At 42.3% G+C, this 23,722-nt stretch overlaps 1 protein-coding gene across 2 annotated transcripts in view; it reads right to left on the reverse strand.

Moving 5' to 3' along the window:
• FLT3 (fms related receptor tyrosine kinase 3) overlaps positions 1-23,722 on the reverse strand; it is a 72,111-nt gene that overhangs the window by 19,383 nt on the left and 29,006 nt on the right. For both annotated transcript variants that reach the window (XM_028107766.2, XM_028107773.1), the window contains exons 4-15: positions 21,283-21,398; positions 16,414-16,543; positions 14,623-14,750; positions 13,797-13,936; positions 13,546-13,699; positions 12,352-12,520; positions 4,127-4,230; positions 3,280-3,388; positions 2,823-3,001; positions 1,915-2,021; positions 1,696-1,828; positions 1,502-1,606 (exon numbers count right to left, since the gene is read on the reverse strand). In XM_028107766.2, the coding sequence (XP_027963567.1) occupies positions 1,502-1,606; positions 1,696-1,828; positions 1,915-2,021; positions 2,823-3,001; positions 3,280-3,388; positions 4,127-4,230; positions 12,352-12,520; positions 13,546-13,699; positions 13,797-13,936; positions 14,623-14,750; positions 16,414-16,543; positions 21,283-21,398 (1,574 nt within the window). The remainder of the gene's footprint in view (positions 1-1,501; positions 1,607-1,695; positions 1,829-1,914; positions 2,022-2,822; positions 3,002-3,279; positions 3,389-4,126; positions 4,231-12,351; positions 12,521-13,545; positions 13,700-13,796; positions 13,937-14,622; positions 14,751-16,413; positions 16,544-21,282; positions 21,399-23,722) is intronic.

A 23,722-nucleotide genomic window follows, 5' to 3' on the forward strand; every position in this document is an offset into this window, starting at 1 on the left:
CCTGCCTGGAAGGCTACTGCAGCCGTTCGTTCAGGAGAGATAGATTCGGACTAGAGATGAGGAGAGGATGGATTCAAGGAACACCAAGCAGGGAACCTGAGACGGATGGCTTATAGGGGGCTGGAATGAAGGCTTCCGGTTTCTGGTTCTGGTTTCTGGTTCACCTGACTGTGGGGAATGTGGCAAGTCACTGGTACTTGTAACCAATCACAGACAGGGAGCATTGATGGAGGGCCAGGGTTGGAGGAGTTCAGACTGAATTAGGGAAACTTTGGAGACACCCAAGCATTTGGACATAACCTGAGGCTCGGAAGGGAGGCACGATTGTGAGAACCATTGGTACAAGGGATGAAGGCATGGGTGTCGTTGACATAGCCTGTGGAGAGCATGTGGTGTGAAAAGGGAAGGAGGCCCAGGGGCAAGCCTTCAGGAACCCCACATAAAAAGCCGGGTAAAAGACGAGGAGCCAGCATAGGACTGTGAAGCAGGCAGAGAGGCAGGAGGAAAAAACAAAAGAATATGGTGACACGGAAACCAGAGGAAGAAAGGGTTTAAAGGAGAGAACAGTCAATGGTGCCAATCTATGCTGAAAAGTCAAGCAGCATGAAGACTAAAAGATGCCCATTAGACTTGGTTTGTTGGAGGTTGCTGATTCCCTCAGCAAAAGCCAACCGGGGCACTCTGGCTGAGTGAGTGATGCTAAGGGGAGGGATGGCGGTGGAGGCCAGGTGGGAGGTAATGAAGCCACGAGTGGGAAGTGAGAATACAGAGGGCTTCAATTTGTTCTTCTACCCAGGGTCTGTGTCAAAATGTGAGAAACAACATCTGCCTGTAGTAACAGTACCCCCTAATACTGAAGCCGAAAACACTCAACAGAAGTGTTGAGATGGAGTCCAGAAGAGATGGAGTTTTGCGTTCATGACTTGTATTTTATACTCACAACTTGGTTGACCCGAACCCCAACTCAGTCCCCTTTTAGCCTTGAAGCATGGCAAGCAGCAACCATAAAAATGATGGAAAAGAGTAAACACGGAGGCGGGAGACCATGCCTCCCATTTTCGTGCATCATTGTGGATATCATTGCACTTGTACCTTTTTTTTTCAAAGATTTTATTTATTTGGGGTGCCTGAGTGACTCAGTAGGTTGAGCGGCTGCTTTCGGCTCAGGTCATGATCCCAGGGTCCTGGGATCGAGCCCCACATCCGGCTCCCTGCTCAGTGGAGAGCCTGCTTCTCCCTCTCCCTCTGCCTGCCACTCTTCCTACTTGTGCTCTCTATCTCTCTGTCAAATAAATAAATAAAATCTTAAAAAAAAGATTTTATTTATTTGAGAGAGAGAGATAGCCACAGAGAGCACAAGCAGGGAGGAGAGGGAGAAGCAGGGTCCCTGCCGAGCAGGAAGCCCCACGCTGGTCTCGATCCCAGGACCCTGGGATCACGACCCGAGCCAAAGGCAGACACTTAACCGACTGAGCCACCCAGGCGCCCCATTTTACTGTACCTTTCAGCATTTTGACTGCCACCTGGATTGAGACTCCAGTTTTACTAATTCCGTAAGCTGTTGCATTCATCACTTTTCCGAAAGCACCTGATCCCAGCACCTTCCCTGAAAGACAAATGGTGAGTGAGGACATGTTAGAGATTTTCCAATAGAAAGGAAATGCTACAGAAACATTGGAACTATTCAATTCTTACCAAATTCTAAGTTTTCTCTTGGAAACTCCCATTTGAGATCATATTCATATTCTCTGAAATCAATGTAGAAGTACTCATTATCCAAAGAGCCGGTCACCTGTACCATTTGCAACTGGCTTTCATACCTAAATTGCTTCAGAGATGAAATAATGGGTCAATTAGCAACAGGCAGGCCCTTAGAAATGGGAAACAGGGATGAATTTTTACCTTTGCTTTTACCTTTTTGTACTTGTGACAAATGAGCATGGTTAGAACGGCAATGAAGGGAAGACAAAGCCCGACTGTTGCATAGAAGGAGATGTTGTCTTGGATGAAAGGGAAGGGCCCTGCAAGGCAAGAGTGTCACCGAGCAATGAACCTGTGTTCCTGGTTGATGGAGTAGATCTTATTATCGTCTCTCACCTCCTGTTTGAGAAACCATCATTTGCAGTTCTTGCAAGCACTTGACAGATACTCATTTCCCCACAGAAAATCAGGCAACGTTCATCTAAAGGACAAGTTCCCTTTCTAGATAATTTTGAATGATTTTGACCCCATTTTTACAAATCACTTCCTAGGGTTATAGGAATGACACCTAGTTAAACCCACGGGATATATAAGTCAGATAAAAAAAAAAAAAGTCTGTGCTCTCCCGATGAAGGTATCGTATGAATGGGAAGTTAGTTTTGGGATGCTGGTGATTCTCAACTCTCAGTGTAGGCGGGCAGGTTTCAGACTTGTTTAAATTAGGAGGCTTCTAAAAAAACAAACTCAAAAGTATAAAACAGCAGGCTAAAGGAACAGAAGGTGATCAACCAAGAGGTAAAATGGTAGGGACCCCAATTACTAAATCAGTTTCTCTGGAGTTGGATCTTTCGGTAGATACTTCCTGTTCTTGGGGCTTATGGTTCTACCTCCATCACTGTAACGCATGAGTCACACTCACGTAGGGAGAAGTCACTCTGCCCCTGAATTACAAAATAGCATATGTTCAGTGGGGATTCTTGCCTGACTCAAAAAGCCTTCTTGTCTCACACACCAAACCTATGTGCTCTGGTGAAATTCCCCAAATAAAAGCCAACGACAGGGAAAGCCTTCTAGTGGGGAATTCCTGGAGGTGGTACATTACAATAGCGACTGCTGTCTACCTGATGAGTTTAAAAGGATTGTTTCACAAGATGTGCCAAGGGAATTGTAGGCACAGCACTTCACCAGGAATCCCTTCATGGCTTCACTCATGTTAAGGGTGCTGCTTGATATCCACTGTCCGAACACTTTTCTGTTAGCCTTTTTATTCCAAATTCCTTCTGTGATCTCCTCTGTGCAGCTGAAAAGAAATGGCAGACAGAGAGGTTAGGCAGGTGGGGCTGTCGTCAGATTAGAAGTTAGGGTTGGTCTCGGGAGGTTGGAAAGGGATTTATTTCGCTGTTGAAAGTTATCATAAACACTCTGTGACCATTGAGAATTATGGTTGACTCAGAAGGCAAACATTTTAAATACTTCATCATTTCTTCTTAAAGTGTATTCATGAGAAAGAGTCAATATGTCAGAGAGAGTGTGAGTTCTATGTTCTTCCAACACAAGAGACACCAATGTCCTCCTTACTTGGAAGACTTGTCTGAACACTTCTTCCAGGTCCAAGATGGTAAGGGGTAGCCATCAGAGGAACACGAAGCCTGACTTGCTGATGTCTTGGCTAGCACCTGAGGTTTCCCTGTAGAAAATAACACAAAAAATAAGCTCCTGTGGTACGGGACTTTCCAGAAACGGCTTCAGCGTTCACTTCATCGAGGCTGCCTGTCCACTCCAAGCTGTTTGTGCCTCGGTGAGGGTGTCTCATATGCAGGATGACTCAAGCCCTCTGGTTATTCCCTTTCTGCCCCTTGTATGGAATTTTCTGTCCAGGAAACCCTACCACCCATCTGCGGAACATGACTTTTCCACTGCCAGGCCCCTCCTGTAGACAGCAGAGGCATGCAAATCTATTACCTCCAAGAATCAAATTGATTCTTGGCTTCAGAAGAAACACCTACAAAAAGGCCAACGAAATGTACTCTCATCTTTTTATATCTTCTTCTTTTAAAGAAACAGAAATTACTAAGACAAACAAATGGCAGGCAATGTGACTTTTAGCTATTCCTTAACATGACCTTTCAAAGTACCAAGTCAATGAGACTACACTAAAGTGCACTCAGAGAGGACATGGAAGAAGTATCTTAGCTTCAAAGGATGAACACAGAAAGAAATATCTATCTATCTATATATCTGTTGATTGATAGATCTATATATAAATAAAGCTGGTAGATTTGAAGTAAAATTTCAACATACTTCGGCATATAAAAATAGCTTATAGCATCCCTTCTAAGCCATTGCTTAGCTCTTTCTGGTAATAGTTAATACATAATGAAGGAGTTATAAAATGAAAATGAAATTTCTTGATAATTTAACTTACTTCTTATGTTCAGCGTGAACATTTTTGTGAATTCGGCATCATCATTTTCTGCATGGAATATATATTCTCCTGGCTGGTGTTTATGGTTGCAAAACTTAGATATGCTGTTTGAAAAAGAATTAAAGATACACTTAGCCACATTCTTATAGGAGATGCTGGAACGAATGTCGGCATGCATGGGAGTCTTCCTTGAGACGCTGACTCCCTAAAGTCCAGTAGGCAAAAAGGTGTCTATATGCTAAGCCCTTGCGAATCTAAGTGTGGTGTGGTCCACAGCCAGGTAACATCAGCATTGGCATTATCTAGGAGCTCGTTTGAAATACAAAATTTCAGGTCCCACCCCAAACCTTCTGACTGAGAGTCTGCATTTTAAGATGATCTCCACGTGATTCATATGCACATTAAAGGTTGAGAAGCACTCCTCTAGGCTGGGGTTCCTAAGAGAGACAAGAAGAGGTTCCTGCCCCTATTGTTCTATATATCCTGGACTTGCCTGACTTCCCAGATATATGGAAGAACCACTTATAGGGACGGGAGCCCATAATCGCCCTGCTTCCTAAAAGGATGGCTCTCTGACATTGGTCCAATGCAGGACCTATAACCAACTCTTGACTTTTGTAGCAATTAACAGTGACGAGGGCTCAAATCCACAGAGTTTGTACAGAAATCTTTAGGTGGTTTCAGCAGGCTCTAGTATCTACTTGGAGCGCTCATCAACCACTCAATACATTTGGACATGGATAACTTGATATTGCGCATTAGCCACCATGCCTACGAGGTATACAGGTTGCTGATCCTTATAGCAGGATACTGGATAGTGTAGGGGAGATGGGGGATCAAAGAGCTGTTGAATATGCCTTTATGCATCGAAGAAATAGGAAAAAATATTCCCTTAAAACAGAATAAGAAAATCTAAGGCTTGTTCAGAAGATATTTAATAGGCTACCTCTATATAATCTATTAACAGTAAATTATATGTGTATATATATATATATATAAAACATATATAAATAAAACATATTGCCAGGGTAGAAGTGTAAACAGGAGAACACGGGGTGTGGAAACCAGACTTAAACTAGGAGCTATGTAGAATGCAAAGACCTACAAAATATGGCTCCTGTCCTCAAAGATATCATAAACCAGGTGGGCGGGTGGACAAAACCTCCATAGGTAGAATTAAACTAAAGGCCAATAGAAGATCAAAGAAGGCAGAGGAGGCCAATAGAGATGAGAAACGTTCAGAGGTCTGCACAGAAGCAGGACTTGAGCTAGGACTCTTCGCAGATGAGTTGGTTTTAAGGAGAGGGCAAAAGCAAAGCACCCAAGGGGGAGGCAAGCGCATTCTAGTGTGGCCACATGGAGAGGAGGGGGCAGCACAAGCTGAGATGTGGGAGAAAAGGCTGAACAGGTAGGGTGGGACCAAGTGATCAGGGACCATGAGAAACAAGCCTCATTATTCAAAACTCATGGGGAAATCAGGAAGATGCTGTAGATTCCTGATCAGGAAAGGAATATCATGAGCAGCGTTGTAGTTTAGACTGATGGCAGGAGGAAAAGTTTACTGGAGAGAAGTCTGGAGGCAGTTGCTGTAACACAGGAATTCATTCATTCATTCATTCATTCATTCTACTATCAATGGTAGAATCTACTCGTTGGAGGAATCAAGGATACAACAGTGAGGTACAAGAGGTAAGTTTCTGTTCTCACAGAATTCTCGCGTTGGTGGTGAAGGTAGACGAGCAGTTCCAGTAGGGTGTGGGAAGTCTGATGAGAGCAGAAGTAAAAGTTCAGATTTGAGAAGTCAGAGCACACAAAAACAAGTGCTGTCTAAGGTAGGGAAAACGGGAAAGGATTGGAAAGAGCAAACCCAAGAGGCACCAGGAAAAAAGAACTAGCCCGTGTTGTGCTGGAGATGGAAGAGGGAGAGAGCAGAATCCCTGCTGATCTCTAAGACTCAACACCCACACCAAGCAACTGACTGATAGAGCTGCTTTGGAGCCCATGTTTACTTGACACCAGTGTTCTGTGCCCTTAACTCCGAAGCTAAGGGTAATTCTGACTTTGTATAGTGAGAAGGGGATTTATTTCTCTGGCCTATCAAAGTGAGCATTTAACAAGTTTTTTGTTTGCCCTGTTTGATTTGTTTGCCCTGTTAACGACAAGAAGGCTGAAGGAGAAAGTGGAATTTCTTATCCTGACCTACTTCTGGACAACAAGGAAACGGATGCTGAAGTCGCAGTGATGGAAAGATGGGGGAGCGCAACATTATAACACTAGGGAGAAAAGCAAATGTAGCTATTTGTGATTCCCGGACTTTAGGAAGGCAGAGTTTAAGTGGCCCAAGAAGGGTAAGATGTGTGCTTCTTAAAGGGAAAACGTTAATTCCCAATGGACAATAGTCAAAGACCCTATAAAGAAAGAAGAAAGGAGATTAAAAAGAAGCCAGTGTGGCTGGCCAGGCACCCTGCCCAAAGCACCAATCAATTGGATTGAAGGAAAAACTACCCATACAGTTAGTGATTATCATGCAGACCAAAGCAAAATGTTTTGTAAACTTTTTCCCTCCTAAGTCTTTTGTGCTATCTTAATGGAGTATGATTTGCCATGGGATAGACAAGAGAGCATCTGAAATGTTCTCACTCTTCCAGGTAAGAAATGGGTCACCTAAGTAGCCTAAACACAAAACCAAATACCCAGCTCATTTTAGACTGCTTGGGCCCCCCTCCCAGCCCTTTGATGACAGTTAACCCTAGCAAGAGCAACAACGGTGTCACTGAACCTCCTCTGGGAATTCCAAGGGGACTAACCAACGAGGTGATCTGGAGATTCAAAGCTTCCTCTTTCCCCTTAGGGTTTTTCTAAAAATGGCAAGCTGGCATGAGACAGGAGATCAGGACATTAGAGTTTACAGTGAAAGAGTATCTTGGTGACTAAGCTGACGGGACTGGAGGTGGCTTTCCTCAGCACCGAGTGCTAGCCATCTGATGAGGAAGCCAGCGATTCTGTCTCCTGCAGACTGCACCTGCAGCGGGCCTGGGGGAACACGGCCAGGCTGAAGTTGAATCTGGTCTGTTCCAACTTCTGCCTCGAGTTAGATAAAGATAGTCAGGAGGTGGGAGGAAGGTGCTGATGATTTCATATGACTCTATATAATAATACCCTGCTCGTTTTTATTTTATGTCAGGGGAGTCAGCAAGCCTGGGGCAATAGAACCATTAAGCACTGAGTAGCAAAGCGTTGCATGGTACAACTCATCAGGAGGCACACTTTATTTCTAAATAACCAACGAAAATGCTGGCATTGCCTGCATTTTTGTTTTCTTGCACATTGGGTTTGGGACTTCTACACTTTTGAAATGACTTGGTGTCCAGAGCCAGTATAGTGAGATGGTCAAAAACGTAGTCTCTGAATCCTAGGTTGCTGGAATCCCAGCTCTGCCATTGCCCAGTGGTGTGACCTTGGGCAAGTCACTTAACCTCTCTATACCTCCTCGTCTGTAAAATGAAGGCAGTAGTAGTACTGACCTCATATGGTTGTGGGAGAACACTGTATTAAATTTTTATTAAGTAGTTTTGTATGACATGTCTGTAATGGTGCCCAGCTCCTACATTGAACACAATATATGTGTTAGATTATCATTACTAGAAGGCTTATTAAGTCCAGTAATCATTTTGAATATAAAAGAAATTTAGAAACTTTACTGTGGCATATACTCTAAGTGAGAAAATCACATTAAAGCCAAAAGAAAGATGCAAAGAAAAAAAAAACCTAAAGTAAATGCCCATCAACAGGAGTCAGTTAAAATAAAATGGCCTAAAAAGCAGAATACTATGCAGCCATTAAGATGATAATGTAACTAGGGTAAGATATAATATACTTAGTACCATGAAGAGATGCTCACAACATATTTTAAATAAAAAAAAAATCAGGTTACAAATGGCAAAATTAATGTCATATTTGTATAAAAACCTGTATTTATATGTTCCTATCATGGTGGTTACATAGAAAGAGCCTGAAATATAATCTCTAGAGGTAGAGATATTGGTGTTATTTCTATTTTTTTAAAAGGTAATTTCAGAAAACAGGAGTAAAAGAAGGGTACTGATTTTGCCCCATGTGGGCAAGTAACAGCCTGCTTCCATCTTTCAAAAAATGGAATTATAGGTATTAAACGAGATAATCCACATAAAGGATGTGCACATTGTCTGGTATGTGGTTAGAGTTTGAAGAAGTTTCTTTTGCTCTCAGTGGGCAGGGTCTTTGGGAGAAAAGGAACAGCCCCGTTGCCCCCAAACAGCAGCAGAGAAGGGGGGCAGGGTTTGCTGGGGGCTCTCGGTGCTTCACTGAACCCACACATCATTTCCCTCCTTTCTGTATTCGTTCAAGGCCCATCTCTTTCCAGAAAAAAGAAAATCCTTCCAAAGAGGCTTAATACACTTCTGCAATTACATATCATTTATTGACTTGAGAGCCTGTTTTTCTGTTAGTGTGTTCTTGAGAAGGACAGCATCTTACGGCCCAGAACTCACATGACCACCACACTGCCGTTTCCCGTAAGCGCTCAGTTAATGCTCGGTGTGTGCAGAACTCCAGGCTACTAGAGGTGGAAAATGAAACACTCCAGGGAAAAGAAAAACACAGGGATCAGGCAAGCTAAGGACAGTCTTTCAGAAGGAATCACTAAATAATTCTAACATCTTAAGCTTTGGGTTTTTTTGTTTGTTTGTTTGTTTTTAACCAAGAAACTGGGAAAAGCTAAGGTAGATTCAGCATTCATAAGTAAGTCTAGGGGGACAGGAAATTATGCAAAACAACAGATGAATATCCTAGGACTGCTTCGTGAAATCAAGATATCAGGACTGCTAGAGAATTACAGTGGAATAAAATGTAAACACAGAAAGGCAAGCCCTCACACTTGGGGTGTGATGTTTGAGGAAGTAAATAGGAGAAACGAAGCTGTGAAGGTGGGGAAGCTGACGGACTTTTGGCACACACACTATGACCACACCATAGCCTTTTTTTCACGAGGAAGGTTCCTACAGAGGCCTTTCAGTTACAGCTACAAAAGCTCGTGTCACTTTGCCTCTAAAGCCATCTGTTGCAACATGATTAAAATACAGTCCTTCACAAACAAATTTCAGTTTGGTTAAACCTTTGAACGTAGGTGGTAAGGAAAAGGATGCTCACTGTACGATTCTTTTATCTTATTACTAAATTGGAAAGAGGTCAGATTATAATGGAGTCTGCTGTCTCAACACAGAGCCTGGTGTGAAGAGCAAAAGACATTCAGGGCACTCATTGGAAGCTACGTTTAGTTTTTTCGTTATTCATTTTTTGTTCAGTATTTTGAGCATCTTTTTCACAAAGAAGGAGGCTCCATTTTCCCTTTGTGTTGCGTATTACGTGATGCATATGGTGCTGCATGATATCCAGTGCACCATTATCACTGACAAACACTGTACCCAGTGCATCAGTATTACCAACAAATACTGCAGCTCTTCAAGGACTTTTAAATAAAATAAACTCTTAGTGTTGCGCGTTGTGTGAGTGTCTTGTGTGTGGTCCTTGCAGGGCACACAGGAAACCACTGACTCATTCTGGCCCAGGCGAGGCATCAACACTTCCAGGGGTAATGATGAATTCATTCATTTATTAAATACACATTGTCTCAACAAGGTATTGTATAAAGATAGAGGAATGACAGAGTGCCCCTCTGGGGAAGCTGATAAACCCACTGGTGAGATTCAACACACAAAGACGTTAACTATATTACCAGGTAATTATGAATGGAAGAGGCACAGAACACTATAAGAATCAGGATCTATCCTGATTTATTCATTTGGCTACCTCTACAGGTTAACTGCTTGGGGTCCAGGGTAGAGACTGTGACCACGGAATGAAATGGAATTCACCAGCCCATTAGATTGGTCCATGACCTGGATATCAGAGACATGGCCCTCTGAACAGTGATTCTGTAAAAACTCAAGAGTTTGTGCCAGAATTCAGCAGCAAAGGAGCAATGAATTATCTCCCAGGTGCCCCTTGCCTTTGAATGTGCCTGTCTAATTTTGGGAGGGGCGGGGAGAGAGAAAGAGACATTACCTTATTCATTCTTGTATGCCCTCACAGCATCAAGCCCATCAAGAAGATATTTAGGGAGTATTTGTTGAATTAAATCGAATTGATCCTCTAGCCCTTTGGATCAGGATCAAAAGATAATCCCATAACACTAAGAGCTTCTCTGACACGGGGTCACAATACAAAGAAGGGAGTAGATGTGGATACCACTGATACCCATCTCAACTCAGGCCTGTGGCAGTCAAGTCAGTAGAAAGACAGGGGCTGACTCCCTGGCCGCCTACTCTCAAAAGTTTGGTAATTCAGAATAAGAGCTTATGACAACGGGGTGATTATTCTGAGGCAGTGGTTCTCAACCCCAGGCAATTTTTCCAAACCAGGGACATTTGGCAATGTCTAGAGATATTTTTGGTTGTCACAACTGGGGATGGAATTGCTACTGACATCCAGTGGCTGGAGGCCAGGGATGCTGCTCAACATCATACAATGCAAAGGACAGCCCCCAGAACAAAGAATTATTCAGCCCAAGATGTCAATAGTTTGCTTTTGAGAAACCCTGATTCAGGGAAGTGGGTATCAATCAGCTCACAGGTCAAAGATTGTGTTCTTAATTAACTGAAAAGTGAATGCTTTGAACATTAAGAGGTTAGGGCAAGAGAGGACAGAGGGTTCCATGCGAACTCTGCATTACAGCCTTTTAAAAAATGCAAACAAGGGGCGCCTGGGTGGCTCAGTTGGTTAAGCGACTGCCTTCGGCTCAGGTCATGATCCTGGAGTCCCTGGATCGAGTCCCGCATCGGGCTCTCTGCTCGGCAGGGAGTCTGCTTCTCCCTCTGACCCTCCCCCCTCTCATGTGCTTTCTCTCTCTCTCATTCTCTCTCTCAAGTAAAATAAAATAAAATAAATCTTTAAAAAAAATGCAAACAAGGATCAGTTATAAATAATTTTGGGGTATGAAGAACAGCACATCAATTGTGAAACAGAGAAGAATCCAGGTTAAAAAAAAAAACCCAACTCTTCCCCTTCACCGGGACCAATGCTATCTAAGAGAAACAGAATGCAAGCCATATAGGTAACTTAAAATTTTCCAGTTAGCTATAAAAAAGAAAAATAAGTAAAAACTAATCATTGGCTTTATTTAACTCGATATATCCAAAATACTATAATTTAACATATAATCAGCATAAAAATTGAGATATTTTACAGTCCTTTTTTTCACACTAAGTCTTCAAAATCTAGTGTGTATTTTACAATTATGGCACATCTCAATCTGGACTAGCCCATTTCAAGTACTCAATAGCCATCGTGGCTGGTAGCTACTGTCCTGCAACACACGGATCGAGACCCGTGATAGGAATCACCAGAGGGGATGAAAAATGTAGAATCTGGGCATTTTGCCCCAGTTGTTGAGCACGTCTAGAATGGGAGCCAGGAATCCACATTTTTAACATTTGCCCAGATGATTCCTACATAAATGGTTTATGGACCACATGTCAAGAAACGATTTATTCTAGACCACTGAGTTGCTTGAGAGACGACCAGGGCCTTTCAGGCGCTCAGAGTCTAGCATGAAATCATGTCACATAGGACTACGTTTAAGAGATAAGAGGTGTCATAGCTACAGAAAATACAAGAAAAAAAGTTGTTTTCTGTTTTCCAAAGAAGGAACAAAGAGTTTCTCCCATGAAACAATCTTGAACACAGCTATACAAATGCAATTTTCCTTCACCATTTATTCTGAGGCTATTTTTGCATTTATAATTTTGAAAAGTTAAATCAATACACTTATAAGTAATGTTTTGCTGTTTTTAAAGGGGTTTTACTTCCTCAATCATCTGCATATGTGCTGAGGGAGATTCAGTATACTAAAGCACAGTACTCTCAAATAGGAAGTAACAATCTAGTGACTCAGAAAATGCCACGGAACCATACTCAAACTAATAGGATTCTTTGTTTTTTTGTGCAGTAGGTTACACCATCTAAACTGATTATAAGACTAGTACGATGGCCTCATCTCTGCTTTTTCTTGTCTCATCTTCAACGTCAACTCAATAATATATAAACTTGTAATACAAAACTGCTCTTCTGGGGGCAAGAAGGAGGGTTGCACTAAGCCAGGCGAGCCCCTGAGCTCTTTGTTGGCTCACCTGTACCCATCATCAAGGCCACTTTGCTCACAAGGAAACGATTTTTGAGAGAAGGTCCATGTACATCTGATTTGTGGGTATGCTTTAAACCTGACAGAAAAACAAAACTCTTCATACTGGTCAATCTCATAATCTTCACTTGATTTGGAAGCATTTATAAATCCCTTTTCTGTTAAAAAAAAAGTACATTTATAAATTAGATGGGATCCATATGGACATACATTGAAAAGATACAATAAATTTTTGTTCATCAGTTTGACATAAGAAAACTCAGATGTGGGCACGCCGCAGGTCAGAATTGATAGTCCGACAAGAAATACAGGAGTCCTATCCCCAGTTATAAGCCTGGGTTCCTCACCTTCTACAGTCAAGATTCCTCTAAGAATTGGATATGAATAATTGACTCCCCTCCCAAAGAAATGTATATAAATCAACCTCCAGATTTTGTGGACAATTTCAAGAGATCGAAGGGTTCCCCCAGCCCAGCCAAGCATGTACATGAGGGGGGACTGACTGGCAGAATTTGGAAGCCCTCTGTTGAGTGAAAACAGCCCTCTTGGTGAGTGACACGTCCCACATAAAATCATCTCGGGCACAAATAAAACAATCTAGCCAGCAGTATTCAACAGGTTTCTTTATGAAGCACTTCCTTATTAGTTTGGTATGTGAATCACCTCATTTCCTAGCATTTTCAGTATGGCTGGAGGCTGCCACCTGATCTGAGATTACCGAAGCATGGTTATTTTCCAATCCTACACAGCCCACCCAATTTCCGTGCATCTAAGTGCTTGTCCCTTCTCTCTGTCATTGCTCATAACCCTCGGTTCTCAGAACAAGTGTTGATTAGGTGCCTATTTTGTGTCAGGCTCTCTGCCAGGTTCTGGGACCACAAAGATAGAAGGGATTATTCCCGTCCTTCAGAAACTTAGAGTCTATTGGCAGACAAACATTCACAAACAGATGGTTACATTATAATGACAGTGCAAAGACAGTGGCATTCAAGCGAGCACGGTTTAAGTGGAAAAGGAAGGGTGCAGGCAGCTTCTACTTTTTATAAAACTATTCTATGTCAGTTTCGTTCTCAGCTTTTTGACACGAACGTAAACTGATATCCGAATTTGCAGTACACACCTCACACTCCACACTAAAGCAACTAAAAGGATCAATAGAGATTGCATGAGCAGCCTGCATTACCTATGATGGTAACCAAAGCTGATTTACTGGGATGTTCTGAAGAGGAGCAAGTGTAATAGCCAGTGTCGTTTCTTCCCACTGATGATACAAAAGCAAACAGAATCCGTATCATAGTTCTGTTTGTGGAATAGGTACTCATCTCAAAGTAGCTGCCCTAGGTTTTAATAAAACAAAGTTTGAATTTAATGACTTCAACCCATACTATTCGGTCGTTGTGTCTGCAGTTTCAGAATGCAAACTTGTCATCTTACCTCCTCCAGGGCTTTATTTTCTAGCTCCCAGCTGAGTCCGAATCCATGGTTTACATGAACAGCTTTGCACCTTATCCATAAGGGTTCACCTACTTTCAGAAACAACTGTGGCAGTGTGGTCTGAGGCGTTTGATTTAGATCTGGAAGGAGGAAAACATCCCGAGTGAGAAAACAAGGTGATTTATTTTTTTCCCTCAATGCAAAATACATGCTGAACATTCTGAAGACCAAAGATTTTACTGTCATCTCAAATGTTACGAGCTGCTTGGATAGAAGAATCCTTTAGAGACTGTCTACCCTTTCATAAAGAAATCAGCAGTTCTGAATCCCAAATATTCTAAGTGGCATAAAGAACTATGGGAGCGCTGTGAATTGTGCAAGACTGTTGAATCACAGATCTGTATCTCTGAAACAAATAATGCAATATATGTTAAGAAAAAAAAAAGAAGAAGATAGCAGGAGGGGAAGAATGAAGGGGCGGAAATCGGAGGGGGAGACAAACCATGAGAGACGATGGACTCTGAAAAACAAACTGAGGGTTCTAGCGGGGAGGGGGATGGGGGGATGGGTTAGCCTGGTGACGGGTATTAAAGAGGGCACGCTCTGCGTGGAGCACTGGGTGTTATACGCAAACAATGAATCATGGAACACTACATCCAAAACTAATGATGTAATGTATGGTGATTAACATAACAATAAAAAATTAAAAAAAAAAAGAACTATGGCAGCTCTGAAGGTGAATGATGACCTAAGCAGTCACTGTCCACCTCGGTTTTTCCTAAGGAATAGTCACTGGAAAGAGAAGAACCCCGCCTCGTGGTCCTACCTATTGTGAACAGCTTGGTACACTCCCTGCCCAGCTCGTTTCTTGCGCAGCACCTTATATCTGTTCCAAACAGTTCATGAAGTACACTTTCCTCCTTTGTAACAACAACTGGACTCTCCCCTTTACAGCTGCAATTAGAAAAAAAAGAGCCTTCTGACCAAACACCTTTTAAAATTACAAATGAAAGTGAAGGAGAAAAACAAAGTGAAAGGTTCTAGAGCTGGTTAAGAGAAAGGAACGGGTCAAAACGTAAATAAACCCAAATCTACTAAGATTTCTAGTTAGTCATTATCTCAACCAATTAGAGTAACACTAAAAAAAAAAAGAAAAGAAAGAAAGAAACTAGAATAACACTGGACAGAATTACATACTTTTTTCTTCTTTTTTTTTTTTTTTTTTGGTGAGCTCTACCCTCAATGTGGGGCTCGAACTCACCATAGGAGATCCAGAATCCCACACTCTCCCGACTGAGCCAGCCAGGAACCCCAAATTACATAAATTTTTATGTAAGTTTAAATTTGGGGGGCTTTGGTGACCTCTTTTGTTGTTGTTGTTGTTTAGCGAGAGAAAGAATGGAGAAAGAAGACAGAAAGAGGGAAAAAAGGCGGGAGAAAAGGAAAAGCACCATTAGGTTTCAATACGACCTAACAAAGTTGGGTATCTTCTTTCAAGCCCAGAAGAGGACTTCGAGGGAAAGGAAGAGAGAAGAAAGTTGCCGAAGTCAACCGTCCGCAGAGCTCCCGGGGAAGAGGCGAGGCGTGACTCAGGAGGGAAGTCGGCGGGTCTCGGGACCCCACACGATACCCCTCACCACCACCCGTCCACCCTCCCACGCTTCCTCAGACCCTCATCCCTCCTCAGCCCCCCACCCTCAGCTCTTCATCCCCACCGCCACGCCGCCCACCCTCCTGCCCCCACTCCACCCCCTCACGACCGCCACCCGCGCCCCCACCCGCTCAGCCCCCTACCCCCAGGCCCCCGCAACCTCCCTCGCCCCCCCTCACCTCCTCATCCCTATCCCCACGCCCTCACACCCCCCTCTCAGCACAAGACAGACTTGGATTCCTCCCTGAGAGTTTTAACCCTAACCGCGGCCTTTCCGAAAGCAGGCTTTTGGAGCCTTCTCTCCCCCTTACCACTTTAGTCAAATGCATTCTTTTATTTGTTGACATATCGTTCCTTCAGGGTATTTTTTTCTTATTGTAAGACAACAATAATTGGGTTCTTGTAGAAATTTCGGAAAATACAAAAAAAAAAAAAACCCAAAGAAAAGAATTTTGAATTGTCCATATTCCTACCACCCTGAGATAACAACTATTATTATTTTGGGGTGTAGATTGCCCATCTTCCCCCCCCCCCCGCCCCATGCACAGGTTACATATGTATCTACAGGTAATCTCTTCTTTTTCCTCTAAAATTTGTGATCACATTCGTATCATTTGGTAACCTAACTTTTTACTACTTTTTCTCCTTCTTAGTCCCATTTTTCATTAAGTTCTTTAGTAAATTTTTATTAGTTCAAACTGCATGAATTCTCACTTTGTGAGAACTTAGCTATGGCATGTGTGAAAAACAAAAGTAAACATTTATGTGGTATTATCTGCCAGGCGCCAGCCATTTGATGAGCCTCACATGTATCCATTCATTTCATCACTACAGCATAAGGTAAGTTCTTTTCCCATTCCCATTCTTCTGATGAGCCAATTGATGCATACAGCATGATGTCAGCTATATTAGAAAAAGACCAAAAAGTAAAGCTATAATAGCAATTACCTCTATAACACGTCATACCTTTCACTCTGTGAATCGCAGAACACCCATTCCACGGTCGGTTCTGGAACGCTCTCAGATATGCAGACCAGGGCATCCTGATTTTCCATTTTTCTAAAGTAAGGTCTCCTTAATGTGTAAAGCAGTGTATCTAGAGCATCATAAATTAGTAACATTTTCATATTTTAAAACTAATTGTCTTAGCAGCCCCCTCAAAAAAAGAATTCTACGTCATTAAGGAAAGTTACATGTTTTATACCATAGCAGCATTTTCTGCTCCCCTCCAAATGTATACAATAATACATCCCCTCCTTTCCAATAGATTAAATTCAACTCTGGCTGAAATGCCAACTTTAGCATTTGTCCTCTTAGCTAATTTCTTGGGGTATTTCCTAAACCTACAGACAACTAAAGTTAAGTGGAGTGAGGTCATGTAAAAATACAAATAGTGGTTTGCATAAGAAAAAGAAAACTAGAAATCACATAAAGTTTAAAGCCCATATATTGAAGACCCAACTTTCTTCCCATGACTTTATCTAGAACTAGGGAGAAATATACTGAGTTAAAAACACAGAAATACAGTAGGATAGAGTTAGAATTGGAACAGAATTGAGAGGTTCAGTTTGGCTTCCCATTCTTTTTGGACCATCATACCTCTCCCCTCCCCCCATCCTCTGCTCCCCACAATGCTTAACATACAAACTTTCTACTTCTGCGTGGACCCCTCTAGCGACAGGAGTTCACTACCTCCCAGGGTAGATCATTCCATTTTTCAAGAAACCTTTTCCTTTAAAAGAAATTTTCCCTGTTCTAAATTCCAATCTCTGGCCTTACAATACATTTTGTTTAAAAATATTATGTAATACATACATATATATATATATATTTATATGCACACAAAATATATGAAGTGTAAATTTTGAAGCACAATATAAACGCAAATGCCTACAGACCCATTTCCAACTTAGTACCTGGAATATTAATATCTTCAAATCTACTTTTATGCTCCTACCATCTCAACCCTAGGTAAACTTTAACGTGAATTTTGTGTTTATCATTCCTGTGCTTTTAAAAATATTTTCACTACATAGATGTGTGTCCCCAAACAATATATTGGTTTGCTTTGTTTGTTTCTGATCTTCAAAATATGGTATCCCTCAATACGTAGTCTTCCATAACTTCATTTTCTCATCCAACCTTATGTGGTTGATTCATCCATGGTTTTGCATGTAGCTATATACTACATTCATTTTTTTACCGCTACATAGTGTTCCATCAGTGAATATATTACCATCTATTACTCCATTTTCTTGCAGTGGACATTTAGCTTGTTACCAGTCTGTTGTATTTAACAACAATGGTGCTATGAACATTCTGTACATTTCTACTGAGGTAGGTGTGTAAGTTTCTTTAATAATACACCTAGGAGGGGAACTGCTGGTTTGTATGATATGAGCACATTCTGCCTTACACATAATGATAATCTGCTTTCCAAAGGGGTTGTGCTAATTTAACTTATGCAGCAGGACATGAGATTTCCTGTTGCTCTGTATACTCACCAAGTATACAAGACTTCTTAATTTTCAACAATCTAGTGGGTATAAAATAGTATCTCAGTGGTCTTTTTTTTAAGATTTTATTTATTTATTTGACAGAAAGAGACACAGCGAGAGAAGGAACACAAGCAGGGGGAGTGGGAGAGGGAGAAGCAGGCTCCCCGCTGAGCAGGGAACCCGATGCAGGGCTCCATCCCAGGACCCCGGGATCATGACCTGAGCCAAAGGCAGACGCTTAACCGACTGAGCCCCCCAAGCTCCCCTCTCAGTGTGGTCTTAACTTGGTTTTCTCAGTTATTATTTAACATATTTGTTGACCATTTAGTTTTCATGTTCTGAAAGTGAAATGCCCACTTGTCTTTTGTTCATTTTTCTGTTTTTTTCTTATTGATTTATAGAAGCTCTTATCTCCTATTATGATTATTAATCCTTTGTTGATTAAGTGAATTGCAAATATCTTTTCTCATTATGTGGTGGTTTTTATTCTTTCCTGCAATTTCTGACCATTGGTCCCAATTCTACCCTCTAGAGCATTTTTTTTAAGTGTAGCTTTATTTCCACATGAAAATCTTTCAGATATTGAAAATCAGAAACAAAGGTCAGGGAGATAATTACTGTCCAAAGTATTTTATTTTTAATATTATTTTTTAAAGATTTTATTTATTTATCTATTGGAGGGGGGGAAGAGAGAGATGGAGAGAGCACAAGTCGGGTGAGGGAGAGGGACAAGCAGACTCTGAGCGGAGTGCAGCCCAAGATCCCGAGATCATGACCCACGCTGAAACCAAGAGTCAGTCACCTAACCAACTGAGCCATCCAGGGACGACCCCCATCCAAGGTATTTTAACTAGTTAGGCCAGGTTCCTTGACTCATATGCCAGAAAAATACATTACAATACACTGCCATCAGTCTCCTCCCTTCAAAATATTTCCTTCTCTATGCTAAACATTCTCAAGTCCTTCAGCTGTTTGAATTTAAGAAATTCCAAGTTCTTTACTATCTGGTTGCTCTGTTTTGTCAATATCCGTCTGAGAAGAATAATCATCCATTCATTTCCTGAACCTAGACATTCCATTCTCATGAATGCTGCCAAGGTTCAGCTTTTTTTTTTTTTTTTTTTTTTTAGCAACCAGGCCTTAACTGCTGGTTACTGCTAAACCTGTGGTTTGCTAGTAAACCCTTTCCTCTTTTTCACATTGAGTGTTGCCAAGACTCCCACACCTGATTTTTTTTTTTAACCTCACCACCCAGAATGCTAAAAGCACGTTACAATTTACTTGAATAGTTGTTGTCATATTTTTACACTATAAATCTTATGTGAAAAGAAGATACCTTACATATAATAGAGACGACAACAGACACCACTTATCTGAAAAAAAGAAAGAGAGCAAGCAAGGAATCTCTGATTCCCTTCCGACCTGAAGCACACAGACTCGCTGACCCACAGAGTGGGGTCAGGTACTGAGGAGGGGACAGGGAACAAGATCAAAATCAAAGAGAAACAAATGGTACCTCTTGATTTTTGAGCTTCTAGGCCTCTGGTCCTATAAATTTCAGAGTAAACTGAAGGGCTTTTCAGAAATTTTGACAAAGTTTGACTTTACCAGATTTTTTGCCTTACAGGCCGATTTTAGAAACCTACCACCCCAGCCCGGCCCCAGTTAAGATGATACTTCTGGGAATCTAAATGGCCACAGGTGCTCTGTCTGTTAGCAACACGACCACAAGCCCAGTGCAGTGTGGTGCAGACCGCGTAGACCTGGCCTCTTGTGGTACCCACCCAGTGTGTCCGTTTTCCCACCCGCGTGAAGGTAAGATTGCTGTGAGGCAACGTGATGGTACGTGCGGCATCCCCCTCAGCAAAGATGGTACGTGCAGAACACCGTCCATGGCTATCCCTGAGCCAGGGCACCTCCGTGGGCTGGACGCTCATGCACCATGCCCTGGCTTTGTGCCTTCAAGTCGCTGACAAGGAAGAGGTGGCCTAGTACTCAGGTGTGGCCAGAAAACTAATTTAAAATGGCATAGGGGTGCCTGGGTGGCTCAGTTGGTTAAGCATCTGCCTTTGGCTCAGGTCATGATCCTGGGGTCCTGGGATTGAGCCCCACATCAGGCTCCCTGCTCAGCAGGGACCCTGCTTCTCCCTCTCCCTCTGCCTGCCACTCCCCCTGCTTGTGCTCTCTCTCTCTTTCTCAAATAAATAAATAAAATGTAAAAAAAATAGATAAATTAAAATAAAATAAAATGGCATAAACCAGAGTTTTGGGAGCACTGCCTTGGTCTTTAAAGGCAGTAGGATGTATATGAAGGCACCTACCTCTAGTCCCTGCGTGTCATGTGAGGTGAAGTGTTCAGCGTATACCGTGCTGAGTCTGGGCAATTGCTAGGACTGTGCAAAACTGGGAGGAAACAAGAAGCCAGAGGGCACATGCATGTGGCGATTCTGCCAACGGCACAGTTGCCTCCATGGATAAGAACATTTGCGTTGTTCCTGGCAGTTTGCGTAGTGATCTAGCATTCATATAAATCAAGTATCCACGAGCTCCATGTGGTTATTTAAGTTTAATTTTTAACTTCCTTTTTTTTTTAAAGATTTTATTTATTTATTTGACAGAGAGAGACGCAGCGAGAGAAGGAACACAAGCAGGGGGAGTGGGAGAGGGAGAAGCAGGCTTCCCGCCAAGCAGGGAGCCTGATGCGGGGCTCGATCCCAGGACCCTGGGATCATGACCTGAGCCGAAGGCAGATGCCTAACGCCTGAGCCACCCAGGCGCCCCTAATTTTTAACTTCTTAACATGAATAAAGTTAACACTGTGGTCCTCAGTCACACTGGCCACATGCAAGTGTTCAATAGCAACATGTGGCTAGCGACCACCTTGTTAGAGCAGACATGGACATTTTCAAATCTCAGCGAGCTCTAGTGGATGGTGCGAAGATCTTACAATCCCGTGAGGTATGTATTTTTATCCCCATTTTACAGATAGGAAATTTGAGGTTCAGAGAGATTAAGCGACCTGCCAAAGGTGGTGGGAACAGATCCAGAATAAGAACCCAGGACTTCTAACTCCAAGGTCAAGGTCAAAATGTTTTCCATTTCTTCCCTGTCAGTCATGTCACTGAAAAAATGGGGGTTGGGGAGGGCTGAACAGAGAGTGTCCTGGGTTTTCAAGAGTGCTCATTCTGAGAGTCCACGGGTTATGCCAGAGAGTGTCAATGGGTTATATGGATGGTTGAAGTGAATTCAATCCATTCAACTACATATTGAGGGAAACCTGAATATTGTGTCCTCAGCAGCTGGTAAAATGGAATACTGAGTAGCAAGGTGCACTTACTTCTTATACTCACTGTAAACAATATTGTGTAATTAGTAGCTTCACTCTGAATGAAAAGTAGGTATTCTCCAGCTTGGGTTTCTGTCATTTTCAAAATGACCATGGAAACAACTCCTCTGAAAAAAAACAAGAAAGAGAACTGGTTATTTTGGAAAACGTGTGAAACTAAAACATAAAATTTCATCCTGAGTCAGCGGGCGGCTCAGGGGGGCCCCACATTCCATCTCTGACTGTGGCACAGGGGGCTAGCAGCTTCCCACTCTGCCGGAGCCTGGTTAGTTTGACTCTGACTTAATCCAAGCCCTCCCTTCAGAGTGAGTGACCTCCATTCCAGCACCTTCACCTCATGCTTCTCGGGCCTCTGGGGGGGTGGATCTCCCATCCCAACATGGGGGTACACTCCCACCAGGCTTGGGGGTACACTCCCACCAGTAGTAACGGACCGTTCCCCTCAATGACAAGCACCTCCATAGTTATGTTGCTCAGTCACCTGGCCATCAGTCTCAGTTCCCCACTTGCGGACCCAGACGACTGTATGAGCAAGATATACAGAGATAAGGAACATTCTGTTTTGTGTGACTCTCTCTGTAGATGAAAGAATTCAAGCAAAATCTAACACAAGGCATTATCCTATGTGAAGGAGAAAATCACATATATGTAAGGAGAAAGATGGCTCAGTGTTTGGCCTTTAACTTTTTAGATACCTGATAGAGATAAATTTGGCTGGGAGCAATCTTTTTCCAAGAAACAACTTCGATGTGTTCGGTGATACCTGTTCTCATTAAAGCTTACAATATTCTCTAATAGTTTGTTGAGTAATGTTGGGTGTGAATTTACACTTCCTGACCTTTAGATGCTCATTACTCAAGAGTGTAGCATTTCTCCAAGTGTTAGCCTAAGCTGACTGTTGACTGATATGCAGACTCTCAGGCCCTGCCCAGACCCACTGAATCAAGGATCAGCATTTGAACAAGGTCTGCGGGCAATCCAAGTGCACATTATATGAGAGACGCCCCGCCCTGCCCTGCCCTGCCCTGCCGCAGAGCTCTAAGCTGCTTGGTTCGAGAATACTTGTGCTAGCGTTCCTACTGACAATACGTTAATAGGATATGTATTTGATTTGTGCCTGCAGATATTCTGGTGATGTGCTTTCTTTCTCTGAACCATTTGTTCTCCTGGTATCATTTGTGAACACTTAATGCATATCATACACAACTGGAAGACAGTGATCAAAGCCTAGGTGTTCAAGCTTTCTGGCCATGAGTCCCGAGCTAAATTTCTGTAATTCTCTACCGTGGACAAGCTGCTAAATAGTTTTGGTACTAAGTTAACTAATCCACATAAGACCTATAACGTGGACTAACAAATGGGACCGTCGGTCCTAAATCAAAGAAGGCAACCTCTCATGGAATGACAAGAACCCTACATTTGCTTTTTGGTCTCAATCCAGGGAGAACTGTTGTGGCATAAAATTTTAATAAGATTACCAGAACATTACTTTAAGCCAAAATTTTTAATAGAAGAGTGCTTTGGTTTAACCCTAAGGTACAAATAACCAAAAAACAGAAGTGAGTAATACAGTCTCAAAAGAGGAAAGGAAAATGAATGTGTTCCAAGATTTAGAACCAAACTTCAGAATTATAGCCACTGTCCTAAAAATTACTTATGAGTTTGTTTGACCTGAAAGAAACAAATGCAAACAATTTGGTACAGGTCAGTCACAGAGATGTCCCCCCCATACCTCAGTCAGGCAGGATACCCCCTGTAGGCCATTTGGGTACCACTTACTGCACTGGTCTTGGAAAGACAGAACCTCTTCTACACCCTGGGGCACCAGAACACCCCCAAGAACTGGAGAGAAAAGTAGTCTTAGAATTATCGAGTGGGCATTTGAATGACTTGTGCCTCTTTCTTCCTGCCCCTATCTGGTCTCAGCAAGAGGGACCGAGACAGCAGGGGGCAGCAATCAGCACAGAGTTACAGACGGCCGTTCCATCACAATTCTCGGCTAAGATATTTTTCTGGATCATGAGATCCATGTTCCTCATACCTAGATCAATTTCTTACTAAAACACTTCGTGGATGTCACCGGCAATTCTGCTCATCGTGTTGTGAAACAAAAGAGATTAAAACCAAATGTTCTTTCCCCCGGCATTTCCCAGAAAGAAGCTTCTGGCTACTTGAAGTAGAAAGTAATGGACATTTTCTAACTTTTTATCTTTAAGACAAGATCCAATTAAAAAAACAAGACACTGCAAAAATCCCAAATATTCTTTCACTGTTTGTTTTACATTTTTCCAGCCATTCACTGCCTTCTTAGGCCCTAACTACATCTATATGTAATTTTTTAAGTTCATAGGCTTTATTTTTCAGAGTAATTTTAGATTTATGGAAAAATTGAGTGGAAAGTACAGAGCGATCCCACATATGTTCCCCCCCA

Source organism: Eumetopias jubatus, unplaced genomic scaffold (genome assembly GCF_037043125.1).
Source record: "Eumetopias jubatus isolate StellerSeaLion01/CBP00866 unplaced genomic scaffold, mEumJub1_p1.0 scaffold_3, whole genome shotgun sequence".
Taxonomy (NCBI): domain Eukaryota; kingdom Metazoa; phylum Chordata; class Mammalia; order Carnivora; family Otariidae; genus Eumetopias; species Eumetopias jubatus.